Source organism: Grus americana, chromosome 1, assembly GCF_028858705.1.
Source record: "Grus americana isolate bGruAme1 chromosome 1, bGruAme1.mat, whole genome shotgun sequence".
Classification (NCBI taxonomy): domain Eukaryota; kingdom Metazoa; phylum Chordata; class Aves; order Gruiformes; family Gruidae; genus Grus; species Grus americana.
The window spans coordinates 144,869,728-144,897,727 of record NC_072852.1 but is presented as its reverse complement, the minus strand read 5'-3'; the positions used below and the strand labels follow the sequence as shown (position 1 = coordinate 144,897,727).

At 40.9% G+C, this 28,000-nt stretch overlaps 1 protein-coding gene and 1 non-coding gene across 3 annotated transcripts in view; both read right to left on the bottom strand.

Moving 5' to 3' along the window:
- Positions 1-6: 6 nt before the first annotated feature.
- The window catches only part of SLC9A7 (solute carrier family 9 member A7), an 84,439-nt gene continuing 56,445 nt past the window's right edge, over positions 7-28,000 (bottom strand). For both annotated transcript variants that reach the window (XM_054834409.1, XM_054834414.1), the window contains 4 exons: positions 23,983-24,046; positions 21,008-21,090; positions 17,485-17,590; positions 7-11,701 (listed from right to left, as the gene is read on the bottom strand). In XM_054834409.1, coding sequence (XP_054690384.1) covers positions 11,453-11,701; positions 17,485-17,590; positions 21,008-21,090; positions 23,983-24,046 — 502 coding nt within the window. In that variant the 3' untranslated portion in view covers positions 7-11,452. The remainder of the gene's footprint in view (positions 11,702-17,484; positions 17,591-21,007; positions 21,091-23,982; positions 24,047-28,000) is intronic.
- Positions 13,634-13,823, bottom strand: LOC129201980 (U2 spliceosomal RNA). The gene has a single exon (XR_008575557.1). It is a non-coding gene; the product is annotated as a U2 spliceosomal RNA (small nuclear RNA).

Genomic DNA, 28,000 nt, shown 5'->3' with positions numbered 1-28,000 from the left:
GATGGATTTGATAATTTTATTTCATTGATCAGATGGCTCAGAACACATAGTGTATTTAGCAAAAGTCACATTTTCAAGCATTACACTACACAAAACCGGATGTAAGCTGTCACTTTTTTTTATTCTTAAAAAAAAAAAGCTCCTAACTTCAAAAACACACATGGCTTATGCTACTTCAAGTGCTTTGCAGAAGTCGCTTTGTCTTGTAGTGTGAATTAGTTTAGCAGGAATAGTTTTTACTTTGTGAACCCACTCTTGGTTAGGGAAAATAGGAAGTAAATGGATTAAAATTCAGTTGTTTTGAGAATACTGAACTCAGTCATATCATAGGTGTGTTTATCAATCTAAAATAACCTGTTATAGTTCCAAGATATGGTATTCCCTTCTCCTCCCTTTCTCAACACCAATAGCCAGGGTGAAGCCTGTTTTGCCCTGTTTATTTTTGCAGGAGGGTTTTTACCCACCTGGGCATTACTGGTGGGAGACTTTTGTCTGTTAGACAAAACTGCACCGAGGCACCCTGGGCTCCCCTCGCTTCCACTGCCTTGAACTGCTTGACACTGCTGCGATCTAAATAAATCTAAAATAGCCAGTGTTATAGTTCCCAGATTAACACTTAAACATCCTTTATTGATGATATTTAAGCATACACAGAATGGCTGGGGTAAAGAAAGGCAGTGTGCAGAACATCTGTAGCTCTTCAAGCACAGTTTAATTCTGATCACCATCTCCTATAGTTATTTCCACTCCTCCCTTGTTTGATCCAGTCCAAATATTCAGCTGATTGCAAAAGCAATAGAAGAATGGTATGTTTGGGTTGCACATACATAAAAAAAAAAGTTGAAAACAAGTAGCATTAAAAGCATCAATTCTTGGGCCTCCCAAACAAAGGGGCTCTGTAGTTGTAGGCAGAAAATAGCTGTAATTTTCTTAGACCTCAATTTTCCAAGATAACACTTGCTAATGTTGAAGAGTCCCTTTCTCATTAAATAAGTTCTGAACCTCGTAGCTTATCTGATTACAAGCTTTCATGTCTTCCCACAGATGCTAAACCCTACTTATTACTGTAAAACCCGATATGCTTCTCACTTGCAGACTCACCGCAGAGCTTCCCCTTCTTGACTGCAGGATGAACTTCAGTGCAGGGGCGGTTTGCTCTCACCGAAAGCAGACAGAGGTACCTGCCCTGCCTTGGCAGCACGTGCACGTTTTGCATATACGGTATGATAGTGAGCTAGTAAAAGCCACGCTCCCAAAAGTAGGGCATCCGGGCGCTTCAGCCAAACCCTCTGTCTGGAAAGGATCAAGGACTACTTCTCCTAAAACAAGTTTCATTCTCTTTGAAACCTCGTTGTTGACCAGAATGGATAAGTACAATCAAAATGCAGCAACTCAATGACTGGAGACACTGCTTGCAGCTATTCATAAGGAAACAAAACAAGAAGAATAGCGTAAGATGGGTTTCATCTCCTTCGACTCGGAACTGGAATTCTTCATGCTCAGACCCTGGCTCTGTGGGTCATACTGCCGTCAGAAAATAAAGAAGTGACTCACTGCATGCAAAGTAGAGCAAAACTCTCCGATTGCATCACTGGGAAGAAGAAGACTGTCCCTGCTCAAAGAAGGTCACGCTGTGAGCAGAAGCCTTGCCAGCAATTTCATAAGCCACCAAGAAGTGCCCATTTCTTCAGTGTTCTTATGGAAAAAGTATGCGGTGTGAGGGAAATATTTATCCTGAGGTGTAAGTTCCTGTTTCCATTAAGCTGAAAAATAATCCTGGTGCTAACTGGTCACTACAGTAACAAATTCCTCAATTTGTACGCAACTAGTGTGGTTTTGGTGTGAAATGCATGATAAGATAACACAAGATAATTAAGACTGTCCGCTGGTATCTCAGAGAGGCAAAGCCACCCGCGCGTTGCTGCTCTGGACGGCGCTACGAGCAGCTTCTGCACCGGACCCCAACTCCCCAACCTGGGGTCTGTGCAGGTTCCGCAGAGGGGGTAGCACAAGGCGTCCGTTTCCAGCATTCGTCTCTCTTACTGCAAGACTCAGGCTAGCTCACTGCGTGCGTACAAGGGGGAAAACCTCGCGGCAGCGGTACCTGATTCAGGCTAGCACGACACGCTTCGGGGAAGCGGAGCAACAGAACACGTCCTTCATCCTCCCCAGCTCCCCAGCTGCTCGGGGAGTGCCTAAGGCAGGCAGAGGCCGGGTTTGGATTGCGTTGAGCAGGTATTGGTGCAACTGGTCTTGTCGGAAACACCAACTTTTGAACCTGTTGATACGCTTTTGAACAGCAAGTTTCAGTCTTTGTTTAGGGTAACAACATTGCCTTTGGTTTTGATTTGCTGCTTCATATCAGCCAGTAACCTCAGATTTGTTTTAGCAATGGGTGAGTCACCGTTCCCTCTTCTCCTGTGCCGTAACATTTTAATTTTGCAAAACTGTAACAGATAGATCTTCCTTTGCCATCTCTTCTACCCAGCTGAAAAAGCCCAGGTATTTACTCATCACACGAAAACCGCACTGTACTTGTGGTTACCTTTTGGCCTTGCTCTGTGCCTTTTCAGGTGTTTTTATGTCCTTTCAAAGATGACCAAAGCTACCTGGGACGCCGATGGCAGGGACACACGGGGGATTTATAAAGCAACAGAAGGTTTGTGATTTTGACTTCAGCTGCCAACGTTGTTTGTCTTTTTAATCATTCCTGCCACCTTCTGAACGCTAACCAGAATGATTCCATGCTCTAACAAGGAAACAGCTATTTTATAGGCCGTTGCACTTGCGTAGCTGGAGCTGCTTTTCACTAAGTGCTACCCCACATTTTACAGTCAACCTTGGGTTCCATAATCCCGAGTAACTGAATATCCCACACATTTTTCACTTTCCTACCCGCTCCCTTCACAAGATCCAGCAGCACAAACCTCTGGATGGCATTGCTAACAGCTTCTCTCCATTATGAAAAACTAGTGAATAGTTAAGAAACAGAACCGAGAATAAATGGTCAGTTACTAATCCCAGTAGATTCCTCTTCCTGCAGTGACTGAGACAGCATGACCTAAGACTTCTTGCAAAAGGACTTTCCAAATACCATCTTATAAAAGGAAGTATGTCATCCAGACCTCCTTCGTTCGCATGATCATTCACTCTTTCTAAGAACAGATTTAGAAGTTATAACTCTGGTCTATAACAGACATATTGACATAAATCTATATTTTGTTTCTCCATGTAATAATACTTTCAGTTGTAGCTTGCAACTCTTCCTAAAATAAAAGGATATGGGAGCAACTGTTAGATGCTCCCAGGTGGAGCATTAATTACATTTTAAGGAAAGGAACTCCAAACCAATTCTGTACTGTGGGAAGAGGGCTGACGTGCTAGCTCTGCCCTGAGCAAAGACCTGCCGGTATCAGCCCTTTTCACTTCTGAGCTGAAATACGGACGTTTTACATCAAGCCACAGTAGGTTTTGCACTACTATTAATCAAATAAGAAGAGATGACATATTTCTGACTTGACTACAGATGAAAAATATGATTATTTGTTCTAGTGCAGCTAACAGTACAACTCTATGTAAAACAACAAACTCCACAAAAGCTACCACCACCTTGTACCTGCTACTTCCCAGTGACTCCGAGGTCAATGTGAAGTAAGGGAGTACTAAGAAGAAATGGAAAGATGAAGTACTTTGCTGACCTAGAACAGTAACACCATCTTCATACCTAACCTGAAACTTGTTGACAGAGCCGGAGCTCCAAGCAGCACTAGCATTTCTTCTCTTGAGAATGGAATGCGTGGATGAAGCCTTAATCAACACAGTCAAACAAAGCTGAAATTACTGCAGTATCTCGTCCGCACTGTTGAATGTTTAGCTAAGTATGTACACAAATTTTCTGGTAGAAAGCCTGGCAGGTGTTTATTCCCCCTCCTCCACTACTACTATCGTCACAACATGGAGAGCTTTCACAATATTTTGCTTTTTCTCTCTTCCTCACCCGCTGCTGTAGTTAAACGATAACCTCTTGCCATTTAACCCCATTAAGATACTGAGCTCCCAAAGCAGGGCTCAGAGCATCTGCACACCAGTGTTGGACTTATTCCTTAAGACCAAAAAAACAAGCTCTGAAACTGCAGAGAGTTGTTGTCCTCCTTAAATCCTCACAGCTTAAACTGCAAATATTGGAAAGATGGTCGTTGCTGTAGCTATCAACACAATGAAGGATGTATCAGGGGATACAACAGTACATTCTGCTTACAGCAATTACTTCAGTGTTGTTCAAGACATTTGGTGCAGCAGGACCCAATTTCTTGCACACGTGACATAAACACTATCTCTAGGAAGGACAGGATTTAATATACATTGTGGCCCAGCCCCAGCTTGAACCTATCATACCACGGCACCTTTAGGCGCTTTGATAACAAGGGGACAGAAGTTACCAAAAGTTTTGGACAGACCACCTACCACAGCAGTCTTAGTCAGGACAGCATGCTATGCTTTGGATACCTGGTGCATTTTTGTCTGAAGTAACCTTAAGACACCTCCTGCAACCTCACTGATGCGTTTGGATCTTAAATGACAAGAGGTTAAAAATTGTGAGAATGGTAGACTGATGAAAACTAGGTAAAATTTGCTTCTGATTTTGTGCTTCATGAACAAACCGGAGCTAATACACAGAAACCAGCAGCACGCACCCTGTAGCTGCAAAGGAAAGGCACAGCAGCCTGCCTCCCTCAAAAGGGGGAAGCGAATTTGGGACACATAGATGGCTTATGTTCTCCCTGCTCCACCAAAACCAGCTATGGGTCATATCCCTTTCTTTACTCCTGATACTCCAAACTAAAACCAGACAAACTTACCTCAAGTGACCCCTTGTGCTGGAAGCTGTTATTTCACAATGACTGTTACTAATCAGCTGTTACCATCCAGGAGAATACCTTCTGATGTTCTGCTTTCCGGTATTAATCTGTGCCAACATCAAGATGCTCAGCCAGGCAATTTAGGTCTGAAATTCAGAATCAGACAGTGGATAACCTCCTCGATTAAACTAAAATCTGGAAATAAAATTCATTAATATGTTATAACACGGAACTGCACAACCTGCTTCTCCCTGCCTCCGTAATAACAAGTTCAGAGACTTCACTAGTTAAAAAATAAATCCAATCTATTTCTCATAGCCTAAAGTTAAGTATTTTAACATTGCAGCAAACCCTTTTAAGTTGAGCATTCACTTTCTCTGAGGGAATGCAAATCTGTTTTTTCCAAATAACCACATCAAAGTGACCCACAAATGCAGTATTTCAAATTATTACCGTCTAATTAACCAAACTTGCATACACTAGCAACGGAGCAGAGCTTTGACAGTGTGCTCAGGCACAAAAATTAACTCTGACTATTTTTCCCCTCCCCCTTTTTAAAACAGATATCAAATGTGTTTACATAGGATGCTTTCAAGCTTTAAAAGGTTAAAAAAAACGCAGGAAACTAGGAGCATCAGAAAATTACATGGAAAAACATTATGTTAACAAAAGCTAGAACTAACCCAAATGTTTTTAATTTCCCTAGGATAAAGACTGCTGCTCCTTTGCACGCACCAATATAAATCCTTTCTGGCTCTGTCCTACGGTACCCGAACTGGCGAGGGGCGCTGGCTTTATCCACACCGGCCTAACCAGGTATTCAAAAAGCCAGGGCTTCTCTCCCTCCCTGCCGACACCTTTCTGCACCACCAAGTTCGCCGATGCAGACAGTGCAGGCAACCAATAGATTCCTTTATTCCAGTATAAATTATTACAAGCTGTCTCTCCCAGTTCAGCTTCAGTCCCGAGATAAAGCTTCAAACCCAATGGCATTTAGGAGGTCTGCAAGTCCATGTAGGGTGGTGCGAAAGAGATTGTGATCAAGAAAGTAGCACAGGATAAAGGTGTGTTGGATAAAGCATGCGAACCAGGAAAATGATTTTATTACCTGAAAATCTGAACCGATTCTAGTACTTTATCACAACTGTTTAATTTCCACAGCAAAAGCTTGTCTAAACTGCAGGTATCAAATTAAGATATGGAATTTGAGTCTGCAACACAGATTCAAGTATGATTGGGCAAACATTTACAGCCTGTTTGTATGTATGCACGTCTTGTAAGGCACCTTCGTATTTATCTGACTAATGCTGCCTTAGAACTACTTTCAAAATTACTAAAGGCTTTTTAGATTCAAGAAAACATAGCAATGATGTGAAAGTAGTTTTGTAAAAATGTTCAGAGTCACTTGCCTTGCTCTGGAGTAGAAGCAAGTCAGTGCTTTTCTCGTGAAAGCCTTCAGTTTTGTGATCGATTAGGATGGGGGTCGTTTAATTACCCATTTTGCATTATCCCATTATTACCCTTGTTTTAGGGTAAGGTATGCAGTTCACAAAACTTCTCAGCAGTTAGAACTGCAAGATTAAGAGTAACAATTGTTGACAACGCTGTTCCCACAGTACAGCTGCCTGTTTAAGCCATTTCCTGGCTTTGTAATTCACTATTTCCTCCACACTTTCCTCCTCTTTCACTTTGCAGGCTTATTTCTACAGGAAGTTATTTTTCAGAAGGACCCTCCCAAAAATCCCAGGCCAAGACATACCTGTGGTTTCTCACCACGCAGTATTAAACTCCCCTCCCCAGGCTTGGGATGCAAGACCCTCCTCCAGCACCGCAACTAAGGTTTGCACGAGCCGCTTCTTACAAAGAGGATTTTTCCATTATAGGGACATTTGAAATTGTTATTCTACACATTTTTCTCTTAGGACTGTGTTCATGCCACTAAGGAGCTCTGCCCTACTTCCCGTGACTCTGATGATGACCCAGATAGCATATAGCCCAACCTGACTCTGTACAGCCTGCGTTCCTGCTGGTGGTCTCTGCCTCCTCGTCATGCTTTATCCTCCCTGCCTTCTAAGTTTCAGCGGGTCACGAGTTCAGTATTTTGGAGAGGAATGCTCCCTGCTGATGCATCTGTAAGTTCTCTGGTTTCTCCCCGAAAAAGACCCTCCCCTCACCCGCATCTTAAGGAAAAGCGCATGAAGTCGAGGCCTCTGGTTACTCAAATTCCATTCCCACACTTGCGGGGAGGCAGAGACCATCTCTGCCAAGGCTGAGGTCAAGCGTGTTATTCCTGTGAGCTACTTCAGAGTTAAAATAAAAACTGAACCTTTCTCTGAAAAGCATGTGAAGCATATTAGTGTCCAGGGTTTTACTGTTACAAATTAGACTGGAAGAAGCTCCTCTGACCAACACTGTCTGAAAAGAGACTGCAATTCAAGTTAAACTGAAATTATACAAGAAGGACCATGCTTTCCATGCAAATCTACAAATTGTCTCCCTGACTAGAGAGATTAAAATTACAGGACCTGGTCTCCTAGTTAATGTAAGCTGCTCGTGCTGTCTATTAAGGTTGCTAGACTTCCTACTATGAGGTCTTTCCCTGTCCCCAGGAGTAAAACGTAGTAGCTATCATGTAGTAGTAGACACTATTTTAACCTCTGCTTCAGATCAGCTCTTTGGAAGTTCAGCCAAAAAAGGTTAGATTCCCCCCCCCCCCTTAATATTTCTGCAGTCATTTTCCCAAAGGCAATTCCTTCAGCATAAAAAAAAAATTAAAAAATATTTTTTGCCTTTCGTAGGCCAAAAATCTTGCAACCCTGGAACAGGGCAAAACTTGGTCAAGCACCAAGTATTTGATACTTTACCCTTGTTCAGTCTTTATGGGAAAAGGCAGTTTACACCATACCCTTCCTCTGCATAGCAGACATGTAACACACAGCACAAACACACTTGTCATAACGTTTGTTCCTCCTTTCTGACAAGGTGAGGAGAGGCACTGCCACAGCCAGCGTAAGCAGGGCTTTGAACGCCTCGCACAAACAGCGCCCCGAGAAATCCAGTGTTATGCTTGTGGTTGTAGTGAGGCTAAGAAAGTGATAAACTGCCTCTAGTCCCATGGAAGTTCAGACAATTTGCTCTTTTGCACAAAAGATGTGCAGCACTGTACAGGTGGCTCAAAACATGATCGGTTCTCACACACACTGAATTAACTAGCAAAGCACAGAAGTGCCAGTTTTCTAGATATTTTGTGTTCTTCCAAATTCTGTAAGTGAAAATGTTTCTAATCCCCTCCCCGCCCCCCAACATTATAGATGAATACACAGAAGGGTTTAGATAACTTTTCAGTCTGTTTAAACACCATGTTTGTGTACTGCTTGTGGATTGCTGTGGCCTTTAGCACAAGAAAATTGGAAAGATTTGTTTGCGGGGGAATTCAAGCAGCTGCAGAACAGTCTCGCCGTACTGTCAGTATTGGCTTCTATGAAGCACTGACACAAGATTAGGGACTTTGTTTTGCCCTTCTCCAGGGACTGAAGTTAGCAGAGTCACTGGCAACTTGAAGATTTTCAGCAGTAAGTTGACAACACAGCAAGCAAAAACCAAGGAGAAATCATTCAGTCCCAAGTACAAAGGCAGCCACGTAAGCTGCAACATCCTGTGCTAGTACAGCTAGTACCATAATCTCACAGGTTTTCTTTTTCAAGTTGAAGAGGACACTAATATGTATCAATTGCTGATCATTACAATCTTAAGATGTGTTTTCTACTCAAAACCTCACACCAAGTTTATGAGAAAACACATCTGCTGGTTCGGTCAAGTTCTTGCCAGCTTAGGATTTTACTGGAAAGGAATTGAAAGTATTAAACTACTCTTTCAAAAGGATACACACAAGAGAAAAAGGGATAGGTGAAATATGCAGCATTTCAAGGGCAAGGAGGGTTTTTTTTATTTTTCCCCCTTTTTAGTAGAGTCCCTTGGGAATTTGGTACAAGGATCAGTGTCAGTAGTAAGAAGAGAAGTTTTGGCTTACCTTTTGTTGGCAGTGAAGTCCAATTCTGGAAGATGACTTAAAATAACAAAATAGATAAAAATCAAGGAATAAAATTTATGTAATGTATAACTAAAAATTAAGCTTGTGTTTTTGGGCCTCTCCTCACCATTTTTGAATGTGAAGTTGGACTATTATACTCCTCACCTCTCACCAAGGATCCATCTACTTTGGCTCCTCTTTCACAATCACATTTTGGGCTTACTGGTAAACTCCACTCAACTATATATTTTGCTATGGGAATTAAAAACACAGACAGAGAAGCATCTGCACTGGGATGGTTTATTGATGCTTTCAAGAGATTCAGTCTTCCTGAGGAAGCTAATGAAACAGAATTTCTATTGCCTGATCTTTCTTCCAAAGAATAGATAACTCTGCATAAGACTCTGGTTTTCAGCCAAAGTGATGTGGTAAGCTTCAGCTTCAAGCCGCATGTAAAGATTTGCCTCACTGTACTAAGTCCATTTATTTTGGGTAAGTTTCACTGTCTCAACACAAAATTTGATTAATATGATTCAGCTAACAACTCTAATTGTTGTAGAAATCTCAAGTCCTCGCTCAGCATTGACAGCGTGGGTCCCAAAGACTTGTCCAAAATTAATGCAATTATTTTTGTAATTTAGGAGGAAACTATTTTTTCTACTGCCAGAGCACTTAAAGAAAAAACAAGCCATGTAAACAGTATAAATAGCATGGATCATTGCTATCTGCCTTGTCTTCCTTGAAAGCAGATGAGAACTGAAAAGGAGCTGTTCTGCTCAGAGATCTTCATCAGGGTTTGTTACTCTTCACCATGTAAGAACAGAGTTCAGACTGTATTGCTCTTCCAGTTTTTCCACAAAAAAAAGCTTCTGGTTTCCTCGTGTCTCTTTTCTTAATAATGTCAGACAGTCATTACAGATCAATGCCCTTTACAAATTTACCGTGGAGGGACAGACAAGGAGGTAGATCATTCAGAGAACACATTTGAAAGAAAGCAGACTGGACAATATGGCTGCGATGTTTCTCTGCAGCAGTAAGTTCTCGTACCAAAGTTAGCCCGTTAAGTTTAATAGTTAAGGAAAAACAGAGCAGGTATTAACTCACACACAATTTTATGAGAGGAACAACTGAAATGGCAGCAAGAAAAACACACTTTTTTTTTTTTTTTAGACAAATTGATATTACATCACATTAGTGGGCCACAGAACTCTAAAAAAATAAACCTTTTGAGACATGAGAGTGAAATCACATTTTAGCATGCTTTAAATAGCTGAACTGCTCTTCAAAGCATAAGTTTTCAGCTATTGGCAAAAGACAATGATATCTCCTCATTTGGAAATTAAAAAGCATTTAGCAATAAGTTAAAGCTAGCCTACGTGTAAGTGGGCTAAATACTAGGCAAAGATTTTTCCCTTTTCACATTGAAGATGATACTAGTTTGTCACGTCTGTAGCTTATACGTTATTGTGCAATGCCCCACTGAAGTTTCACATCTACTCTGCGAAACAGAACAAGAGTAAACACCTTTCTTTAGGATAGTCACAAATGGTAAAGCCAGTAGTATTTGCTTGTCTGTTTAATTAGATGTTTGCTGTTTGTCACGCACAAGAACTGTAAGCAGAGTCCATGGATTCTTCTGAGCGATATGAAACCTCATGGTTCCATGCAAGTTCAATACTGCCTGTCTCTCTCTTTTTTTCCCCTCTCCTCCTGTTAACTGCTGTTTTCCCCAGCCGAAGATACATTTCAAACTATCTTCATCCGATTCTAAGAACCTTAATGGAGAGAAAGTTTTACCTCATGACTTCTACCCGAGAGAGCCTGGCTCCAGGCTTGTGCTGGATCAAGGTATGTCTTAGACGACAGGAAGCTGGATGTTTTTCTTTTGAGGCACTAGAAGTTAGGCTAATAGTAATAGTCAAGATGCCCAAAGCTAAAGGGACAAGTAGCTCTCATTGCCTTCCTATTTAAACACATGGCCAGTGAAGAAATCTCCTTTTCCCTTTTTTCCCTGAAATACATGCAGTAACAGATTCCCCACAGAGTCTTGCATTCATAGACCTGTAGTCCTAATGTATACTGTCCTGGTTTACTTTATAGTTTCCTCAACCTCATGAAAGAAGTTAACAATGGATCTCTCTGCATTCAGATACACACGCATCCTTTTTTATCTCCTAGTAATTGTCATGTTTGTATTTCTTCTTCCACATTCCCAAGCTAAGCCAAGACAAGCTCAGTTCTGTGACAATATTTTCATGTACCTCTCTTCAGAGAGAGCTGCTGCAGCTGAACAAGACAATTGCAGCATGCTAGTTATACTTGGACTCAATATGCAGTTGAAAAGAGGAGAATGACCAGTTTTCTCATTTGTCTATTTTCAGACATTTAGAAAACCCCACTGTCAGCATCTTGAGTAAAAAAGAGGTGCCATCTTCAGACCCTAGTAAAACCTCTTATGCATGTTAACTCGCTTAAATAAACATCCCCACCTCAAGTGACACAGTGGCCCGCAGTCTTCCTTGATCCATCCACAGAGCAAGAGTTATTTTTACTGAGTCAGTAATCATGCATTGTCTTCCAGAGGAAATACTAGTCGGGTGCCCCTGCTTGTAACTTCATGATCTGCTGCTCCCAAATCACGTTCCAGTGCTTCCTCTGAACTACTTTTTGTTCTCCTGCCATCAAGACTAGTGGTAGCTGTATGGGGGCCAGAAGAACCGTTTGCAGTTATTGTTGTATCACCATATGTCACAGTAAGGTCACCATCATTCAGAATAAAATCAGAATCTTCTTCTCTAAGCTGTTCTTGATTCTGGAAAACAAGAAGAAAAATCTTTGTACAGTGCACAACATCTGGTCTTTGCCAAGAAGTTAACTGAACAGAAGGCTTTACCTCCATGTCAACACAGAAGCAGTAAGCGGTACAGTTCCACCTTAAGAAATGTTAAAAATAACAGTGTTTGCAAATCAGCTTACTGCTTGTTGTACAACTACTGCTTATTGTGGAGAGACAAGGGGGAGCTGAATCCAAGAACTAGATTATGAAAAAGTAACTAGGGATTTAATAGCACTAGAAGTTTACCAGAAGTACGGGGGAGATGAGCAGTATACACTGGTTTTCACATGACAATTTAGAAGGCAGTACAGGAAAAAGACTGAGACCAAACACAATCAAGTCACTCCAGACACAAAGTCAGTGGTATCTGTTGCTAATTAGTCAAGTTCATTAATAAAAGACTCATGCAAACTGGTAAAAACTCATTAGGCCCAAATTCTTTATATTCAAGGTTTCCTCAACAAATTTTTGTTATAGATCAAAAAATAACCACACTCTTTTAAACCATCTGCTTACTCTTACCTGGTACTGAATAGGGAATTACTTGACCTAGTCCTTAGGAATGGTCCTGAGCTGTAAAAGTACGAGAAGACTGATACAAGTGCTTGCCTCATAGTTTTGTAACTATTTCTGGTGTTTTCTTTTCAAAATCATTTAAGAAAGTGGCTCATGAAACTCTGTGGATTTATTTTGGCAGAGATGGGATGAAATATATTGTCAGAGACTGGAAATTGCTGAAGCGTAACAAAACAATTTCTCTGCACAGCATAATACAACAGCAAGCAATTGTAGTGTGTTTCACTCCTGTCTAACATGGTCTTCGTAAAAGGCAAACCAGCTGAACTGGTCAGGAAATGGGGCTTCCTCATATTTGAAGAAAATTCTATCAGTACTATAAACTTGCTTTCTTGCAACTGAAAGCAAGTATTTCCCCACGTGAATAGCTCTGTACTGCTTACAAAGAGCTGAAATTTAAGTGTGTGTCTATTGCTGCTCTCCTCAGTAGGCTGGACGCCAATCAGGCTACGTTCAAAAAATACATCATTTTCTTCCTGTTTGGCAAAGTAAGGGGGGCACAGACTACGTGAGATGATAGGACGCCTGTGATCAGCCTGACCAGAAAGCCCTACCTGTATTGAAGAACAAGAGTTCAGAGCACTTGAGATTGAAAATGCCAATTAAGCTGTCCACGATGAAAAATGCAGTGCCTGGCTAAATAAAACTTCCTCCAAAAGCTTCCTGTCATTATTTCAGAACGATAATCAGCCAAAATAAAGCAGCAGAAGCCTCTAGATGATACAGAATATTTAACTCATGAGGACTGGAAGAGGTATCAGGAGTTTACCAAAACAAACGAAAGAAATGGTGCAGTTCAGTGTTGGGTGCAAGACAAGCCCTATTTAGAATGAATGCTAATTTCTCAGAACCTTCGTGGCATCCAAATTTATCATCGCTTATTAGAGACAGGGTTATTGTGATAGAGAGCACTGTTCTCAAAGAACAAATAGAGTTTAGGACACTTGCTTTCTTTGATTGCAAAGAAAACACTAAACTACTGTCACTATCTTTAAAAAGAAAAAAGGCAGAAATTAAAAGGTTCAGCTATAGTTGGCAGAAATAGCCTTTACAAGCTTTCTGTTCAAAAAAAATTGAAGTCTGAGGGACAAGACAAAGATGATTAAAAAAGGTACACAAAATAATTGGCCGTTTAAGAAAATCTGATATCCCTATATATTATTTGAATGTCTTTTCTTCAAAAACAAAGATGAAAAGCAGAAAAACAAGTAAGAAGCAGGCACTGTGTGACTGTTGACTGGTTATCTTTTAAGAAGTCGAAGCAGCTGAGAAGCTCTATCACCAGTTGCCTTTCATGGTGCTTGCCCTTGGAGAAGCCCCAAGGAGGGGAAGGCAGGGCTAACAGCACACCAGGAGGTACTGTGATACCCGGGCCACATGTGAAGCGGCTGCAGCAAGCTCCCAAAGCACCTCCTGTCTCCACAATGCTATTTAACAGCCAATCCTTGCAGCCACCTATCAGATAAGAAACTGGTAAGAACGCACACTACACTTGAGTTTCCTCAAAAGGCTGAAAAGCTCTTGAAAGCACGATACTGAAAGGAGAAGGTTGCAGGCTTTACACTATATGGCAAGTCTTAACTCAGCCTTTGCTGGTTTGTCCCAGGCTGTACTTACATGTACATAAACATGATCAATTCCAGAGAAAACATTAAGTTTTCTCTCAAAGTGAACAAACATTGCCTTGTACGAGCCAAGTTCCACTTATTTATTTCACTTCTGAATAGCACTGCAAGCAGCAAGCAATATATTTCATATATTTCCCCAGAGAACCTCCATGAACAATCCCATGTAGTATATGGATTTGCTATGTTTGCAAGCAAAGAGGATGGGTGAATAAACCTACTGTGCTTCATGCAGCCTGAACAATTCTTTCAAGACAGACAGGAAATGTATCCAAGTGTATCCCTAGAGACTTGACATTCTTCCAAGAAATAACCCTAAACTGGCCTCTGCAATCCCCTACAGTTTTGTAGGAATAGCTTCAATTCACTCAAGAAACATAGGTCTGAACTTCGCTACTTAAATTGACAAAGTGGAACGGCTAAGTACCTAAATCCAAGACCCTACAACAGACTGAATCTGACTATAACCCTGAGGGACCTCACAGAACTCTGTCCCATTTGTGGTAAAATCTGCTCATGCTCCTAAGAATGCGTGCTGAAGACGTTAAAATGGCTAAAGCTTATTTAGAGTTACTGCTTACAGAGACAGTCTTTATTGCCTCCTAAGGCAATGCAAAAAGAAGCACATGCAAAGAACACCGCACATATAAAACGCTGACAGTCACCACGTACGCTGCTGGTGCTGAATATAACGCAGGCATCGCGGATGACAAAACTTGCATCAGAAGTTACTTATCTTGTGGCTCCAAACCAAAAGTATCAAGTAGTATGCATGTAAAACATCTGATGTTCCACTTAGAGTTTCTCTGTTTCTCAGCTGAGTTCAAATTTTTGCTATGAAGCTAGAACTGCTAAGAAAGGGGAGTGGGGAGGCAAGGCTGAACAGTTTTCTTACCAATTTTTAAAGTTACCTCCTTCAAGACTTACATAGACTGCAAATGAAGTTTCTTTACTGGGTTTGCATATTTAGACAAATAACTCAATTCTCTCTTCTTTCATACCAAGTTGTCACACTGTGTATGGTGCAAGAACTAAACTTTCCCAGAAAATGGTCAGGAGAGTGTGTAGGACACAAAACACACCCCTGAACAAACAAGCAAAACAAAAATCCCCAGGAATGCTTCATCAGAAAGAGCAGGTGATAACACAGATGCTTCTTCCAAATGGGATAAATGGTTGATGAAACAGAGAATTACTAAAAGTTTCAAAAGACAGTCAAAAGGGAAGAAAAGAGTGGCCTACGTTAGTTCAGAATAAAGTGAACAGCCCTGCCAAATGCTCATGCACTGAAGATAACACCAGGAAAGACAAATCAGAGTGTATTTTTAAAAATTGTAATATTAAACACTAACTACAGCAACCTTTCATGCTTTTAAGTTCCTACTCGGATTCTGTTTGCGTGCGGAACACTTAATGGCGAGCGTAGTGGCACAGTCTCAAAGCAGTGGGAGAACATCAGCAAGGAACAGTAACAGCAGCTCCGGAAAAAATCTGCTGTACCTCACCCCTGCGTGCTGACTCAGAACCTTACATGTACGCCATGCAAATTCAACCTTAGAGGTCACAATCTCATACTTAGAAATAGGTTTTAGGTGGACTGTGTAATAAGATTATTTGCCTTTCAGACTTTAATACCCCTGCTCCCCCTGCTCTGGCATCTAATTAAAAAGAGATAGTCCCACTCACAGAAGTAAAAGTGGACTCTAAAAAAGGTTGTAATAAAGCCGGAGGAAAAAAACCCAAACAACAAAAGCTGAAAACAATACACAAAAATACAGTCAGTGAAGCCACATACTTGTATGCTTTCTTCTCTATGTAGATACCGTAACTGCTCAGACATGCACCCGAATGAGGTCTAGGATTTACTACTTCTTTTTGAAACATGCTTTCCAGCTATGTTACATTCTGTTGAGTATTTACAGACTTTCTTGTTTAATTCAAAGTCTTCAGTCTTTAATTCTCTCAGATGTACCATTCCGTTTTCCTGGAAATACCTCACAAAAGCACAACTATTCCAAGCAGTTTCTGTCCCCTCAAAGACTTGGCTCAGTTCTTTCACCCGCACTTAATAAGAAGGCAAAAGATTCCACAGCTTTTTAGTCAGTAATAAAATGGTATAGTCACAGAGCTGTAGCAAAGCCAGCCACACAAAGAAATGAAAAACAATAAAGCCACTGCAGAGTTCGACAATCTTGAAAATAAACTACAAACAAAATGTCAAAATTATATTATTTCTAAGACTAATGCAGCAACGCATACACTGAAACAGGAACTAGAAGAGAGAATCCAATGTGAAAGTTCCACATTATACACCTTAACAAAGTAGGCAGCCTTATAAGCATTTTTAGTGATGGAAGTTCACATCCCAAGAAGGAGTGTGTGTGTGTATGACAGAATCAATCCAATTAAAGAATAAGTTTCTACATATGGTAGCAGCTAAGAATGAGGAGTAAAGAGATAAAAAATAGCCCAACTGTTGGAGAAAATGAAAGCCAAAGCCTCCATGTTCAGTCTGGTTAGATCCTCAGTTAATGGATAACTAATCTTATAAGATCATACATAGATACACACAGGCAACACACAAGTAGGCTAATTGGTCTGATGGATGCCTTCCAGCCGAGATCTGTTTTAAGATCTCCAGTAGCATTGCAAAGATGGGAACAAGGCCAATTTCTTGAATTACTAATAGCTCCAAATAGGCAGCAGACATTTCAAATTTCTTTGAAATTTTACTATCAGGTAAAGATGCTAATGATACTAGAAAGAGATGCAGGGAAGTACTTCAAAGTTGCAGGTGGAATTCATAACTCTCTAGGAAAAGATTAATAGAAATCTGTTCCAAGAGTACTTGAACATAGCAGAGATGTTAGCATTCCAGAGAACCTGGAAGTATGAGTGATCCCACATAGTACTATGGTTTTATTTATGAGCGGTTCATAAAACATTGTAGATTTCAGAAGCACTGTATAGATAGGAATGCCATGTATCAGGATCCTGCAAGAGTAATAGGAGAATGAAGCATTAATTATTGCAAGACATGGCTGTAAAGACAGTATAGTGACCTGCTAGACTGAGATAAGTAACTGATTAACGTTTTCTGAAATGTGATCTCAAATTTCACAGTGGAAACAATGAAGGAAAGCTCTACCAGATTTCTTTCCAGCATGGGTAAATGCATCAGTGTCTTCTCTGAAGGAGACCTCAAAGCAAACTTACTGGTAACAGGAAATATTCTTGTCCAAAAACTTTGGGAAGGGACTGAATATTTTGAAGTGATTCACTGAACTGGTTTATTGACTAGGCCTGTAATTTTCCAATATCCTTAAATGTTATTTTTTTTTAATGTAGTGTTTGAACAATAAGATCATCTCTGATTTCTACTAACAGCAGCTGTTGCCTCAGGGGAGGATATCTTAAATCTTTTCTGCCTAGGACAAACCAACACTTTCTTGCAGTATGTATATCATACCAACCTTTTGCCTAAAAAGAAAAAAAATGCTTTGCTGAAGTTAAATAAATAAAAACCAAAACACATAAGTATCAAGTCATTCTACTTACATCATAAACCTGAGGACTTGTCAGACAGCGCGCTATCAGGCCACACCAGCTGGGTAGAGTTGTGGTTAACGGAGGGCCACTGTGAGTGAGAATTGGCTTTAAATAACTTAAGTAGTTAAGGAAAAAACACATCAGTTCTCAAAAAACGCTACTGAAAATAAGAGACAATTGTACATAAATGCAGTTCTGCCTTTGATACATGTGCTGCTCAATAATTGTATATAAAACATTAATTGAAAAAATCTGCATTTGTAAACAAACAAATGAAAAACATCTCCCCCCAACATTTTCCCTTGATCCTTTTAAGGACAGTTTCTTTACCCACACATTTACTGCAAGGGGAACTAGCTACCTCTCCTCTCAAAGTTTCAAGCAGTTGGCACTGTTTCCAGCTTTTGGCTCTCTGGGGCCAAAAGGAGCAAGCAGGGGTACAAGTGCTTTAATGTTAATAGGTCCAAGGGTGTTTCTGCTCTGCAGGTGGGAGCATGGTGTCGACATTGCAAGCTAGCGGTAAGAAGGGGACACAGCTATGTGGCTCAACGCAGAGAAATAAAGAAATACTGTCCAGCCAACATCCTCCAAGCAACGCAGCCACCTGAGCTTGTCCGCTGCTAGCTGGTTGCTGAGCCACTGAGGTACAACCAGAGATCTTACAGCGGTAAGGCTGAAAGACATCTCTGCAGTACACATATACATACCACACAGAGCCTCAGAAAGGCAAAGGGAAAAAGGCAAAAAACCCTGTATGGCAAGAACCATGTAACAGCATGCAAGGAAAGCATCTGCCCAGGCACTGCTATCTAGATTACGTTGAGGGGGCACAGGCATGGGAAAGAAAGGTGTCTTTACACCTCTCCTCATAGATCTGCCCCCAGGTAAATTTGTATTTATTTACACTAGTACTCCAGACTGATGATATGCCTGAGGAAATGCTCAGGAGTCAAAGAAAGGTGTCCCTGCTACAGAGCAGCATGCTGATCTTGAATGGCACAAAAACAGAGCTCAGGAGGAAAGTGCTAAGACTTCTAAACGTTGTCTGAAATGAGGACCAGAAGGGTTTGGTGGTTGGTTTTGTTTATTTGTTTTTTTTTTTTTAAAGTCAGTCATTATTTTAAATGTAAATATATATTGCAGGTATTCTAGTTATGTTCTTAGGCCTCTATGCGCAGAGGGAATCAAGTCCACTTGTGAAATACAACACAGTTTCCCTGATGCTCTCAACAGATTGGGTCCTTGGGGGAAGAGGGAGTTAAGAAAAAGGGGCTGTTTTAGCAGAGAGGTGTCCCTCCCCTTTAGCAGAGCCTGGCATAGCACGTTTACTTCAGCACATAATGGTGTGATTATGCTACTGCAGAGTTATATTTCCTCCATCCCTCCCCCAGTAACAGTGTGGCTACACCCAGTCCTGGAAAAAAATAACCTCTTCCCCCTCACACTAACCTACCAGCCTCTACATTGCCCTGTGACAGACAGGCACGCAGTGACTCGGTCATAATAAAACAAATCCAGTAAAAGACATCTGGTACTTCATCAAAGTTGCAGTTTTCTTTGTGTTTAATAATTGTGGGTGAACCAAGGGAACAGCCCATGACATTAAATGAATTCTGCGTTCCACAGGAATGAAGTTCCTGGTTATCCATCCACACAGAGCTCTGCAGGCAACAGCCAGTGTGGGAGCACACTGCCAAGTGCATCTTGCTCGCGTCTTTTTCAAGTTAAGTTCCCTTGCAAAGAGCGAATTTTGAGACAATCTGCCTTTCTACCCACAAATCAAGTGAATGCATGAGCAAAAAATATTTTGACATTTAGCCATGGGTATAGAGGTGGCAATTCTAAAGATCATCCCTTCCGTGCAATTTAAGCCCACCCCGCTGATGTTTATCTGAATGCCTCCTTGCAACAGAAGGAGCAGAATTTTACCTCTAAGATATAGAAAGACAGTTCTGCCTCTGGATATCAATTTCCTTAGCACAAACTTCACAGAAACCTTCCCTAAAGATTGCTAGTCACCACTGAAAAAGCACATGCACTATCAGCATCCTTTAAGTTTCTGTTAAACAGCTCGTTAAGCTGTGATTTTCACCTAGAGCTCCCCGACCCTTGCTGCAGCTGCTGGGGACTGCACTTGTGCGAGCATCAGACGAGGGGAAGTCAGCATTGCCAACTACTCCTTTTTTCATCGGGCACATCCCTTTTGTAAAGGCAGAGGAAGAAGATGCTCGGTTTCCTTCTTAAAAAGACAAAAAAGCAGCGGTCAGCCACAGTCAGATCCTTCCATCCTCTTACCAGAGGAGACGTTTTCTTTTTTAAATAACAAAAATTGACAATTTGACACCAGCCACTACAACTCAAAGGGTTAACTTGAACTTACTAACATTTATGAATATTTAAACTGGCACATACACTCCCTTCTGGGCTTTGACCCAATACTACTGCATCTGAAAGCATCAGTCACAAACAGATTTTATCCTGAACAGACAAGTGCTGCTAGGATCTGAATGCTTTCAACGCTATACCTGGGTTTCCCTGGGTGGGAAAACTTTATGCACGAGGCATGGAATGAAACTACTGTGTGCCAATTAGGCCAGCAATCTCGTGTCAACCAATGGCCAGGATGCCAGTGAAAAGACTCACTTCTCAGATGCAACAAGATTAAGGCCCTGTCACCGGTATTTACATCTATTTAACTGCTCCAGAAATTACTAGGAATCAAGAACTGAAACTTCTTTGATTTTCTCAGTATAAGTCACTTGCCATGGCCACAAGATTATCTTTGCCATTTTCCACCGAGTGTAAGGTGTTAAGGAGGGGCACCTGTATGATATACTGATTATGAATATGCTAAGTAGGTCTAAAACACAAGCATGAAAGACAGGACAGCTACATAAAAAAATGCTCAGAAGCTTGAAGAAGGCTATCTGAATAGTTAATAATAGCTTCAGTATAATAATAGCTTCAGAAAGGTTGTACAGTACTATATACACACAAGGACACTCTGTGCTCTAACACCGATAGGAAGTTCTGGATATACTGAAGGGAATAAGCTGGTTCACGCGTAGAGTTTTAGTTCCAGAACTTCCTGTATCAGTGATGGGTTTCCAAAGAGGACTTCATCACAAAAGCAGATGGCTCTTTGGAGGAATGAGTGGGGGCTTAGACACGTACAATGAACTGGAAAACTAGTTTAGTGCTATGTGCATCAGTGAAGATGAGAACAGATTAATGGAACAAATCAGAGGATCTGAAATAGTTAATTGACTGTCTTATTGTTTAGGAAAGGACTTCAGCTCCTAGAACTGACTGGTTTCTGTCCTCCAGCAAGTGTGTCATACCATGCATTAGAGAAAAAGGTCTTCTGAGTCAGCAAGTTGAAGCTTCAGTTCTGTGCCTTGAACCTGTCAAATACTTGATCTTTCTCCTGTTTGACTCTCTCAAGTGCTTAAGGCTACATATAGGTACATGGAAAGGAAAAAAAGGTGAATATATCATGCCTTGAAGCTAAGCTGTGTTTTCAAAAGGATACTTATGGTCAAAACTATACCATAGCCTGAAAAGCCAAGCACTTTCCTGCTTTGTCCTGTTCCTTCTTTCAGAATCTGGGCCATCCTAAAAATAAGAAAAAAACATATTATTTAAGACAGAAAAACTCCAAATCATACATTCCAATCATTCATGTTACAATGTCCTGTCCAAAAAAGCCAAATTACTTCAATACTGTACTTGGACTGCAGAAGAAAGCTATTTAGAGACATGCTTATACTGAGAAGGTTACTTTTCCTAGAAAGACCAGAAATGACTGGAGAGGAGGCAGTGGCCCTCTTCATTACCATCAAGTTACCTTAATGAGCCCTCTACCACCAAGTCCCCTTGAGTCTAAAAGCTTATTGCACAGTTAATGTGGTAATGGATACAGAAATAAGTTCAAAACTGACAAAATAAGCCTCATTATGTCCCGTCCCCATTCTCTTCCCCAAATAAATGAACTGGAATAATCCAGACTGATCCCTAGTCATTGCTTGGTTGGCTTCCTTAACTCTAGCTGTAGTCCATGTTCTTTCCTTAAGTCTATTGCTTCCTTGGAAGAACAAGGGAATTTGCCATATCTGATAAACTCTGGCAAACCTGATGAAAAAAAAAGCACACTTAGAAAAACATGCTTAACACGGAATCCATATAAAAATCACAATTGAGGAAAAATTTAAGTGCTAGATCAAGCTCAGAAATATCTAACACTGTTAACAGTGTTAAATATAACCCCTTTACTAGCTGTGCTGCAAGTCATCACACCAGCTGGTCTGCAGCTGCATTTGTTTTTACTTTTGTTACTGTTTGGGTTGTTAGGGGTTGGGTTTTTTTTTTTTTTGGCTGGAGGCCAAAGTTAAACACAGGAAAACAGATGAAGTGAGAATGCCTTATATGAATCATCTTCCAAACTACTGGAAAAGAACAAGACGGGATTGCCCTGTGGACTTCTGATCTGCAAAAAAAAAATCCATGATCCACTAAGGGTTAAAGCTTAGTACATTTTCACTCCCAAATTATGTATTTTCTTTAACTGTGACATGCTGCTAATCTTGGCTTGGTGAAAGAAAGAGGAATCCAAAGGGAACTGACTAACAGAGTCCATTAGGAATGCAACACACAGCTAAAGAGGGAAACAAATGGGTAAGCCTCTATGTTTACATGGGAAAAAAGCAAACAAGTTATTTCCACTCAGACACTGAATGAGAACAGAATACCCATGCTCTGTTTCCTGCTAGAGCAATTCCTCAAATACTGACAGGCTCAGTCTGACCTGGCCAAAGCCATCTCACCATAACAACCATGATACCACTTCCTAACCTTGGTTTTATGCAACAAGCGTGGCCTTCATTGTAGAAGGTGTTCTGAGGCCTGGCCTTCTGGTTGTTTCCACATAGCTACAAAACCAAGGTCATCTTTTTTGGTACCCAAACCCACAATTTCAGAATCTAGTTTGTGTGCTGAATACAGAGTTCTTCAAAGAACACAGAGATGCCTGATGCAGTTTCCACTATGAAAGGAGAAAGGCAGGAGAAACTACTACTAAGAAAGCTGATCTCAAATACAGCAAGTATCCCATGCATGTACCTGACCAGCCCAAACACCAGCATCATACAACCTGAGGTTTGGAAAGCAGAGTTCACACACTTGCACCCTAAGCATCCTCTGGGTCCCAAGTCATCTGTCTTCCTGCCATTCAACTTCCTGTAGCAGGTTCCTATATAAGCAACCAGTTGTGCTACTGAACAATTAGCGTCAAGCAGTGCTCTGGGAGAGTGTAAACTAAGGTCTGGACAGAGGAAGCTCCTAGTTAAACCTCAGGAAATGTTGTGGTTTGGGGTTTTTTTCAGATCTTTCACTGCTCCTTGGAATTCACTGTTTATAGATGAGGAAAACCGAAATTTCTGCTATGAACATTCGATAATGTTGTTTGCCAATAGCATATCGCAGGGGAAAAAAAAAGTCAACTCTTGGGTTGTTCCTGATGCATGGAAAGCTGCTTTTAATATTCACAGCAACAGTTTGCTGAATATAAATGACAATTTTCCAGTGCTCCTTTTGCCTCATACAGGTAGTGGATAGTACGGACAAGATGCAGCCGGCTTGCAGTACAGTACAGAGGAGCTAAGATCGGATTAGCAAACTTAATCTTCGATTCTAAGCAAGTCCAAGGGCCAAAATTTGGTATCATTTATTGAACAGAAGCCAAGAGGATTATCTCTGGGTCAGTCTTGGGGAGGACTGTTTATGCTGTAGCATGTTAGAAGTAAGTGTGTTGGGTAGGTAGGGAAAGAGGAAAGCATGTTGTTGAATAGAGTGTATTAGTAGATTTGGGAAGGTTTTTAATGCCTTATACATATACATAAAAATCTGAATGCTGCAACATTACATCCAGCACCACAGAATGTTTTTTGGTGGGCATTACTTGAATATTATGAAGTAAAATGCATTACTGACTGTCATGATTTAGCCCCAGCCAGCAGCTGAGCACCACATGGCTGCTCGCTCACTCCTCTCCCCCGCAGTGGGATGGGGAGGAGAATCGGAAGAAAAAAAGTAAAACTCGTGGGTTGGGATAAGGACAGTTTACCAGGACAGCAAAGGAAGATGAAAATAACAACAACACTACTAATAAAAGAATATACAAAGCGGGTGATACACAATGCAATTTGCTCACCGCCCAGAACCCGATGCACATCCCACCCCCAGTGATTCCTCCTTCCCAGCCAGCTCCCCCCTTTTAAACTGAGTATGATGTCATATGGCATGGAATATCCCTTTGGCTAGTTTGGGTCAGCTGTCCTGGCTGTGCTCCCTCCCAGCTTCTTGTGAAAATTAACTTTATGACAGCTAAAAACCAGGACAGTGATTTGTCAGCTACGAGAGAAAGGTTTTATCCATGCACGTAGCTTCTGCAGTTATTATCTTAGTTATGAAATAAGATCAGCTTAATAGAGAAGTTATGTAATTACTTACTCCTTGTAAGACTTGAAAGCTGTCATTAGTAGGTGGAGGATCCTGATCTGGGTCAACCCCAACCCTACAGAAACATTAGGAAAACAAAGCGAGTGGTGTTACTGAGGGTTGCAAATGCTGTAAGTTTGGCAGAATGCATTTTAAAAGCACTTTAAGCACCCAGCAAAGCTGCATTCAGAGAGGTTATGAAAATAGTTTGAGGAAGAGCTGTCCATTAGTCCCCTGCAGTTACATAGCTATAAACACAATACTTTTTCACTCAAGCAGCAACTACCTGTAGATAACAGCTTTAACTCCATCTCAGCATCAACTTTAACTGCTTACCTTTGTTGACAATTCTTTTGGGACATTGGCAAATGCTATTTTTGACTGAAAAGGTGAACTGTGGGTGGCATCCTCTTTGGTGGAGGACATCCATTATGTCCAGCAGCAAGAAACCACAGATTAAGGATAAGCCCCGCCTAAATATTTGACACAGTAAATAACTTAGCTGCCAGATAGGCCTGAGAATGGTCAAAGAAAAGATTAAAAAAACAGCCACAGACACCCCCAAGTTTTAACGCACTGTGTGAAGCAACAAAAATAGTTTATAAAAAGACTCATGATGTTAATTTGCTGCAAGTTTCATTAACCTAACACAACAGAGCTGCAGTGGATTAACAAGATATCTGTCTAGTCCAGCCTCCCACCTGAGTGAGAGAGGGTCTGTATAATGAGATGGTGGATGATTACAGAATAATATGTCAATAAAAACTGTCTACTCGCCTTTGCATAGTTAACAAGCATCTTATTACTGAACCATCCTTTCACATAGTGCTCCTATCCAAGATGGGTATTTAATCCTTGTAATTATGTTCAGGTTTTTCTGGTCTGTTTTGGGGGTAGCCATTTGTTAAGATAAGACTTGTCTAGTTTTAAATCCTATTCATGCCTTAATCTCTGTGCTGTCTTGTAGATTCTAGACCTCCAACCTCAAATGTTATGTAAGATTGTCAGTTTCAAATGTGTTGTGTTTCAGTCCTACCATGTTGCATAAGTAGTGTAGGAAAATGCACGCAATAACAAAAACATATTGTCTACAACGGCCAACTTCTTCATTTCCCCTCTCTTAGAAGGGACTGAGCTGGTGTAATGCAATTTCTTTGTTACCTAGACTTTGTGTCAGCTATTTCCAGCCACGGTGTTTATGCAACATCCCTGAGGATCACCAGAAACCAACAGAACCTTGCTGGTAAGACCGTACCATTTGTGTGTCCCAGGGACACACTCTTGCATAAGGCAAGTGGTGATCCAGACTCAATTTACCTTCAGGCACAGAAGACTGCATGGATTAAACTAAAAGAGAACACCTTCAAATAGCTTCCAGGGCAGCACTAACAGAACAATAGAAGAAGAAAAGTAGGCAACTGGACTAAAGCTTTAAATCATTTGTGTGACTCACAGCCAATCCAAGGCCTCACGTGACTTTATGTAGTTCAGGGAAAATCCTGAAGGCCACTCCAAGACAGCCTGCAGCAGCCTCAGAGCCAGTGCTGACCCAGTCCTCTGCTTGGATTTTTCTTCCTGAGTCTTTTCTTTCCTCATCACTTCCTTTTTCCACATACAGAGTGAGTCATCTTAACCCTTAGGCACATTTGTCCTGGGACATTGGCACTGGCCAGCCTCAAGACTAAAAAGCTTTACCATTTTAAGGGAACACTGGACAGAGAGATTGGGTACTGGATTGTAACACATGTTAAAGTAAAATGCCACACATAAGAGCTCTGAAAGGTTACGAGGACTTGGATGCAACTGTTTAGGTTAGAAGACATCATAAGAAGGGGTTTTTGCAGACAAACGCGAAGCCCCACGCAGAAAGCTGACAAGCAATGTCAGAAAACCTGCTCAGTATGACAAATACATATATAATGAATGTGCATTCCTTTATAAATACACATAAAAATAAAAGATTTGTAGCTTTCCAAACTCCAGCTGCACATTGGGGATGTTCAACGCACTACACACAGCAACCACGATCAAGTTAACAGTGCAGCTGGAGTTCAAGCAGCTCATTCCAGAAGATGAACATAGTTTGCATTCCCCAAATAGTTTTAACTCCCTGGGCTGCCCATTCATTTTACACTACATAAGAAAACCAAACAATTATGAATGTCTCAGCTTTAACTTGACTTACAAGGTTGTGGATTTGTTTTGGGGATTTTAACTGCCCTTAGGCAGGGGAAGGGGGCTTAGTGGAAGACCAAAGCAGGATGATCATACTATTCAGTGAAAAGTCATAGTACATCACAGGCCAGGTGTCTGGGCTCACTGTTGTGCTGAAGAGGAAAAGAGAGGTTTTCTACGTAAAAATGGTTCAACTTTTAGAAAAAAAATTCTTACTACAGATGTTTCTTTCAATATTGAAATAGTACCTTGATAGAGACTTGTTCATTTCAAATGGTTTTTTCAAAGCCATTCTTCAGGTGAGTTTATATTTTGAGTATTTTTAATTAATTCCTTTTTATAAATCACTTTTTAAGGTCATATTTCAAAGTGTGTTCCTCAGTTCACAGATAAATGCAAAATACATTACTATTTTGAATTCCCATAACTACTTTTCGTTTCTTTCATCCAGCACACTGTGTCTCTTACCCTCTACTCTAGCATGAATTGTATAGGAAGCTTTATTTTTTTGTAGCAAGTCTGCCTGTTTAAGTTTCAAGGTATGTATACCCTGGTCTCATGACAAGCATCATGTTTTTGCAGGCCCTGTCCCCAAATTTCTTAGAAAGTCTCACTTTATCACCTGAAACAAAACAATGAGAAAAAATAGTCAAGTCTCTCCCAACCTCCTTTACAGTGAAGAGAAGCACAGAAAACATTTAGTTACTTCATCCTTACTTAACTACTTCCATAATTAAAAGTACAAGTAAAGTTGATGCATGTCTGTCTTCAACATAATTGTTTTCTGGTGGTTAAAAGAAGAAAATCCACCTCACATCCTTAAGTACATTTAAAAAACTTCCCATAATTTAAATGTGCTGTAAAGGCCAGTATCAGTTCTCATTTAACCAGTTTTTAAAAGAAGAAAAATTGTTACTGGATTGATTTAGGCAGATCCCCTCTCAGAGATCGGGGCACAGGGAGGTTAGCCTTGCTAACAACCGTGGTGCTCTCCTCAAGCCCCCCAGCAGAAAGGCGGGGGAGCAAGCCAGCTCTGGCTGAAAACAGTGTTTTGCTGAAGAGGCACAGACTGCGTGATGAGGACTGCGGGGGGGGGACATCGGCTGCGGGACAGGCAAGGCCAGGGCAGCGCGGATGCCAGCAAGCATCTTTGTTTTCCCTTCCATCCTTTCTGAAAGCCCGCTGCAGCAGTTGTGTGTGGATCTCCCGAGGGTGTACAGTAGCAATTCAAATAAGTAACTCTTAAGAAGCAGATGTCAGATGAAGAATATGAGCAGTCTTTCACCTGTAACAATGCATACATATCCCCAAACTGGTGAAAAATCCATCTACTTCCCCCATTGGCATCAATCTGGTATTTGACAGATAACTTAATACTTCAGTAGAGTTACTAGTACATAAAGTTCAGCTATCTTTATTTCTGCCTTGGGAAGTTTACTGCAATATGTAGACGAGAGTACGCTACAGTAAAAATCCAATTTAAGTCTATTTCTTCACTCCTGCCTAATTAAAACATTTTTTTGTTTTTAAGGTATGAAAGGCTCTTCACACTTTAAGAGCTCTGTAATAGCAAAGGGATTACCACTGATCTCCTAACACACAACACCAAAGTGTTTCTGCTCTTAACTGACTTCTGACCTTCTTGGTTCTTATTCTACAGCTAGAACTCCAGCATCCCATGTAGGAAAGCAGTTAGTCAGATTTGATCCCTCAAATGCTAAGCCTATTCAGTAATTTAAATAGTGTGGTAGAAAATGGTTGACACACAAAATGTGGAATGCAAAATGGAAACTAAATGTATGGAAAGGAATGGTAAAAAAAGCAGATAGAACTACTTCAAGTTCTCCACTATGTC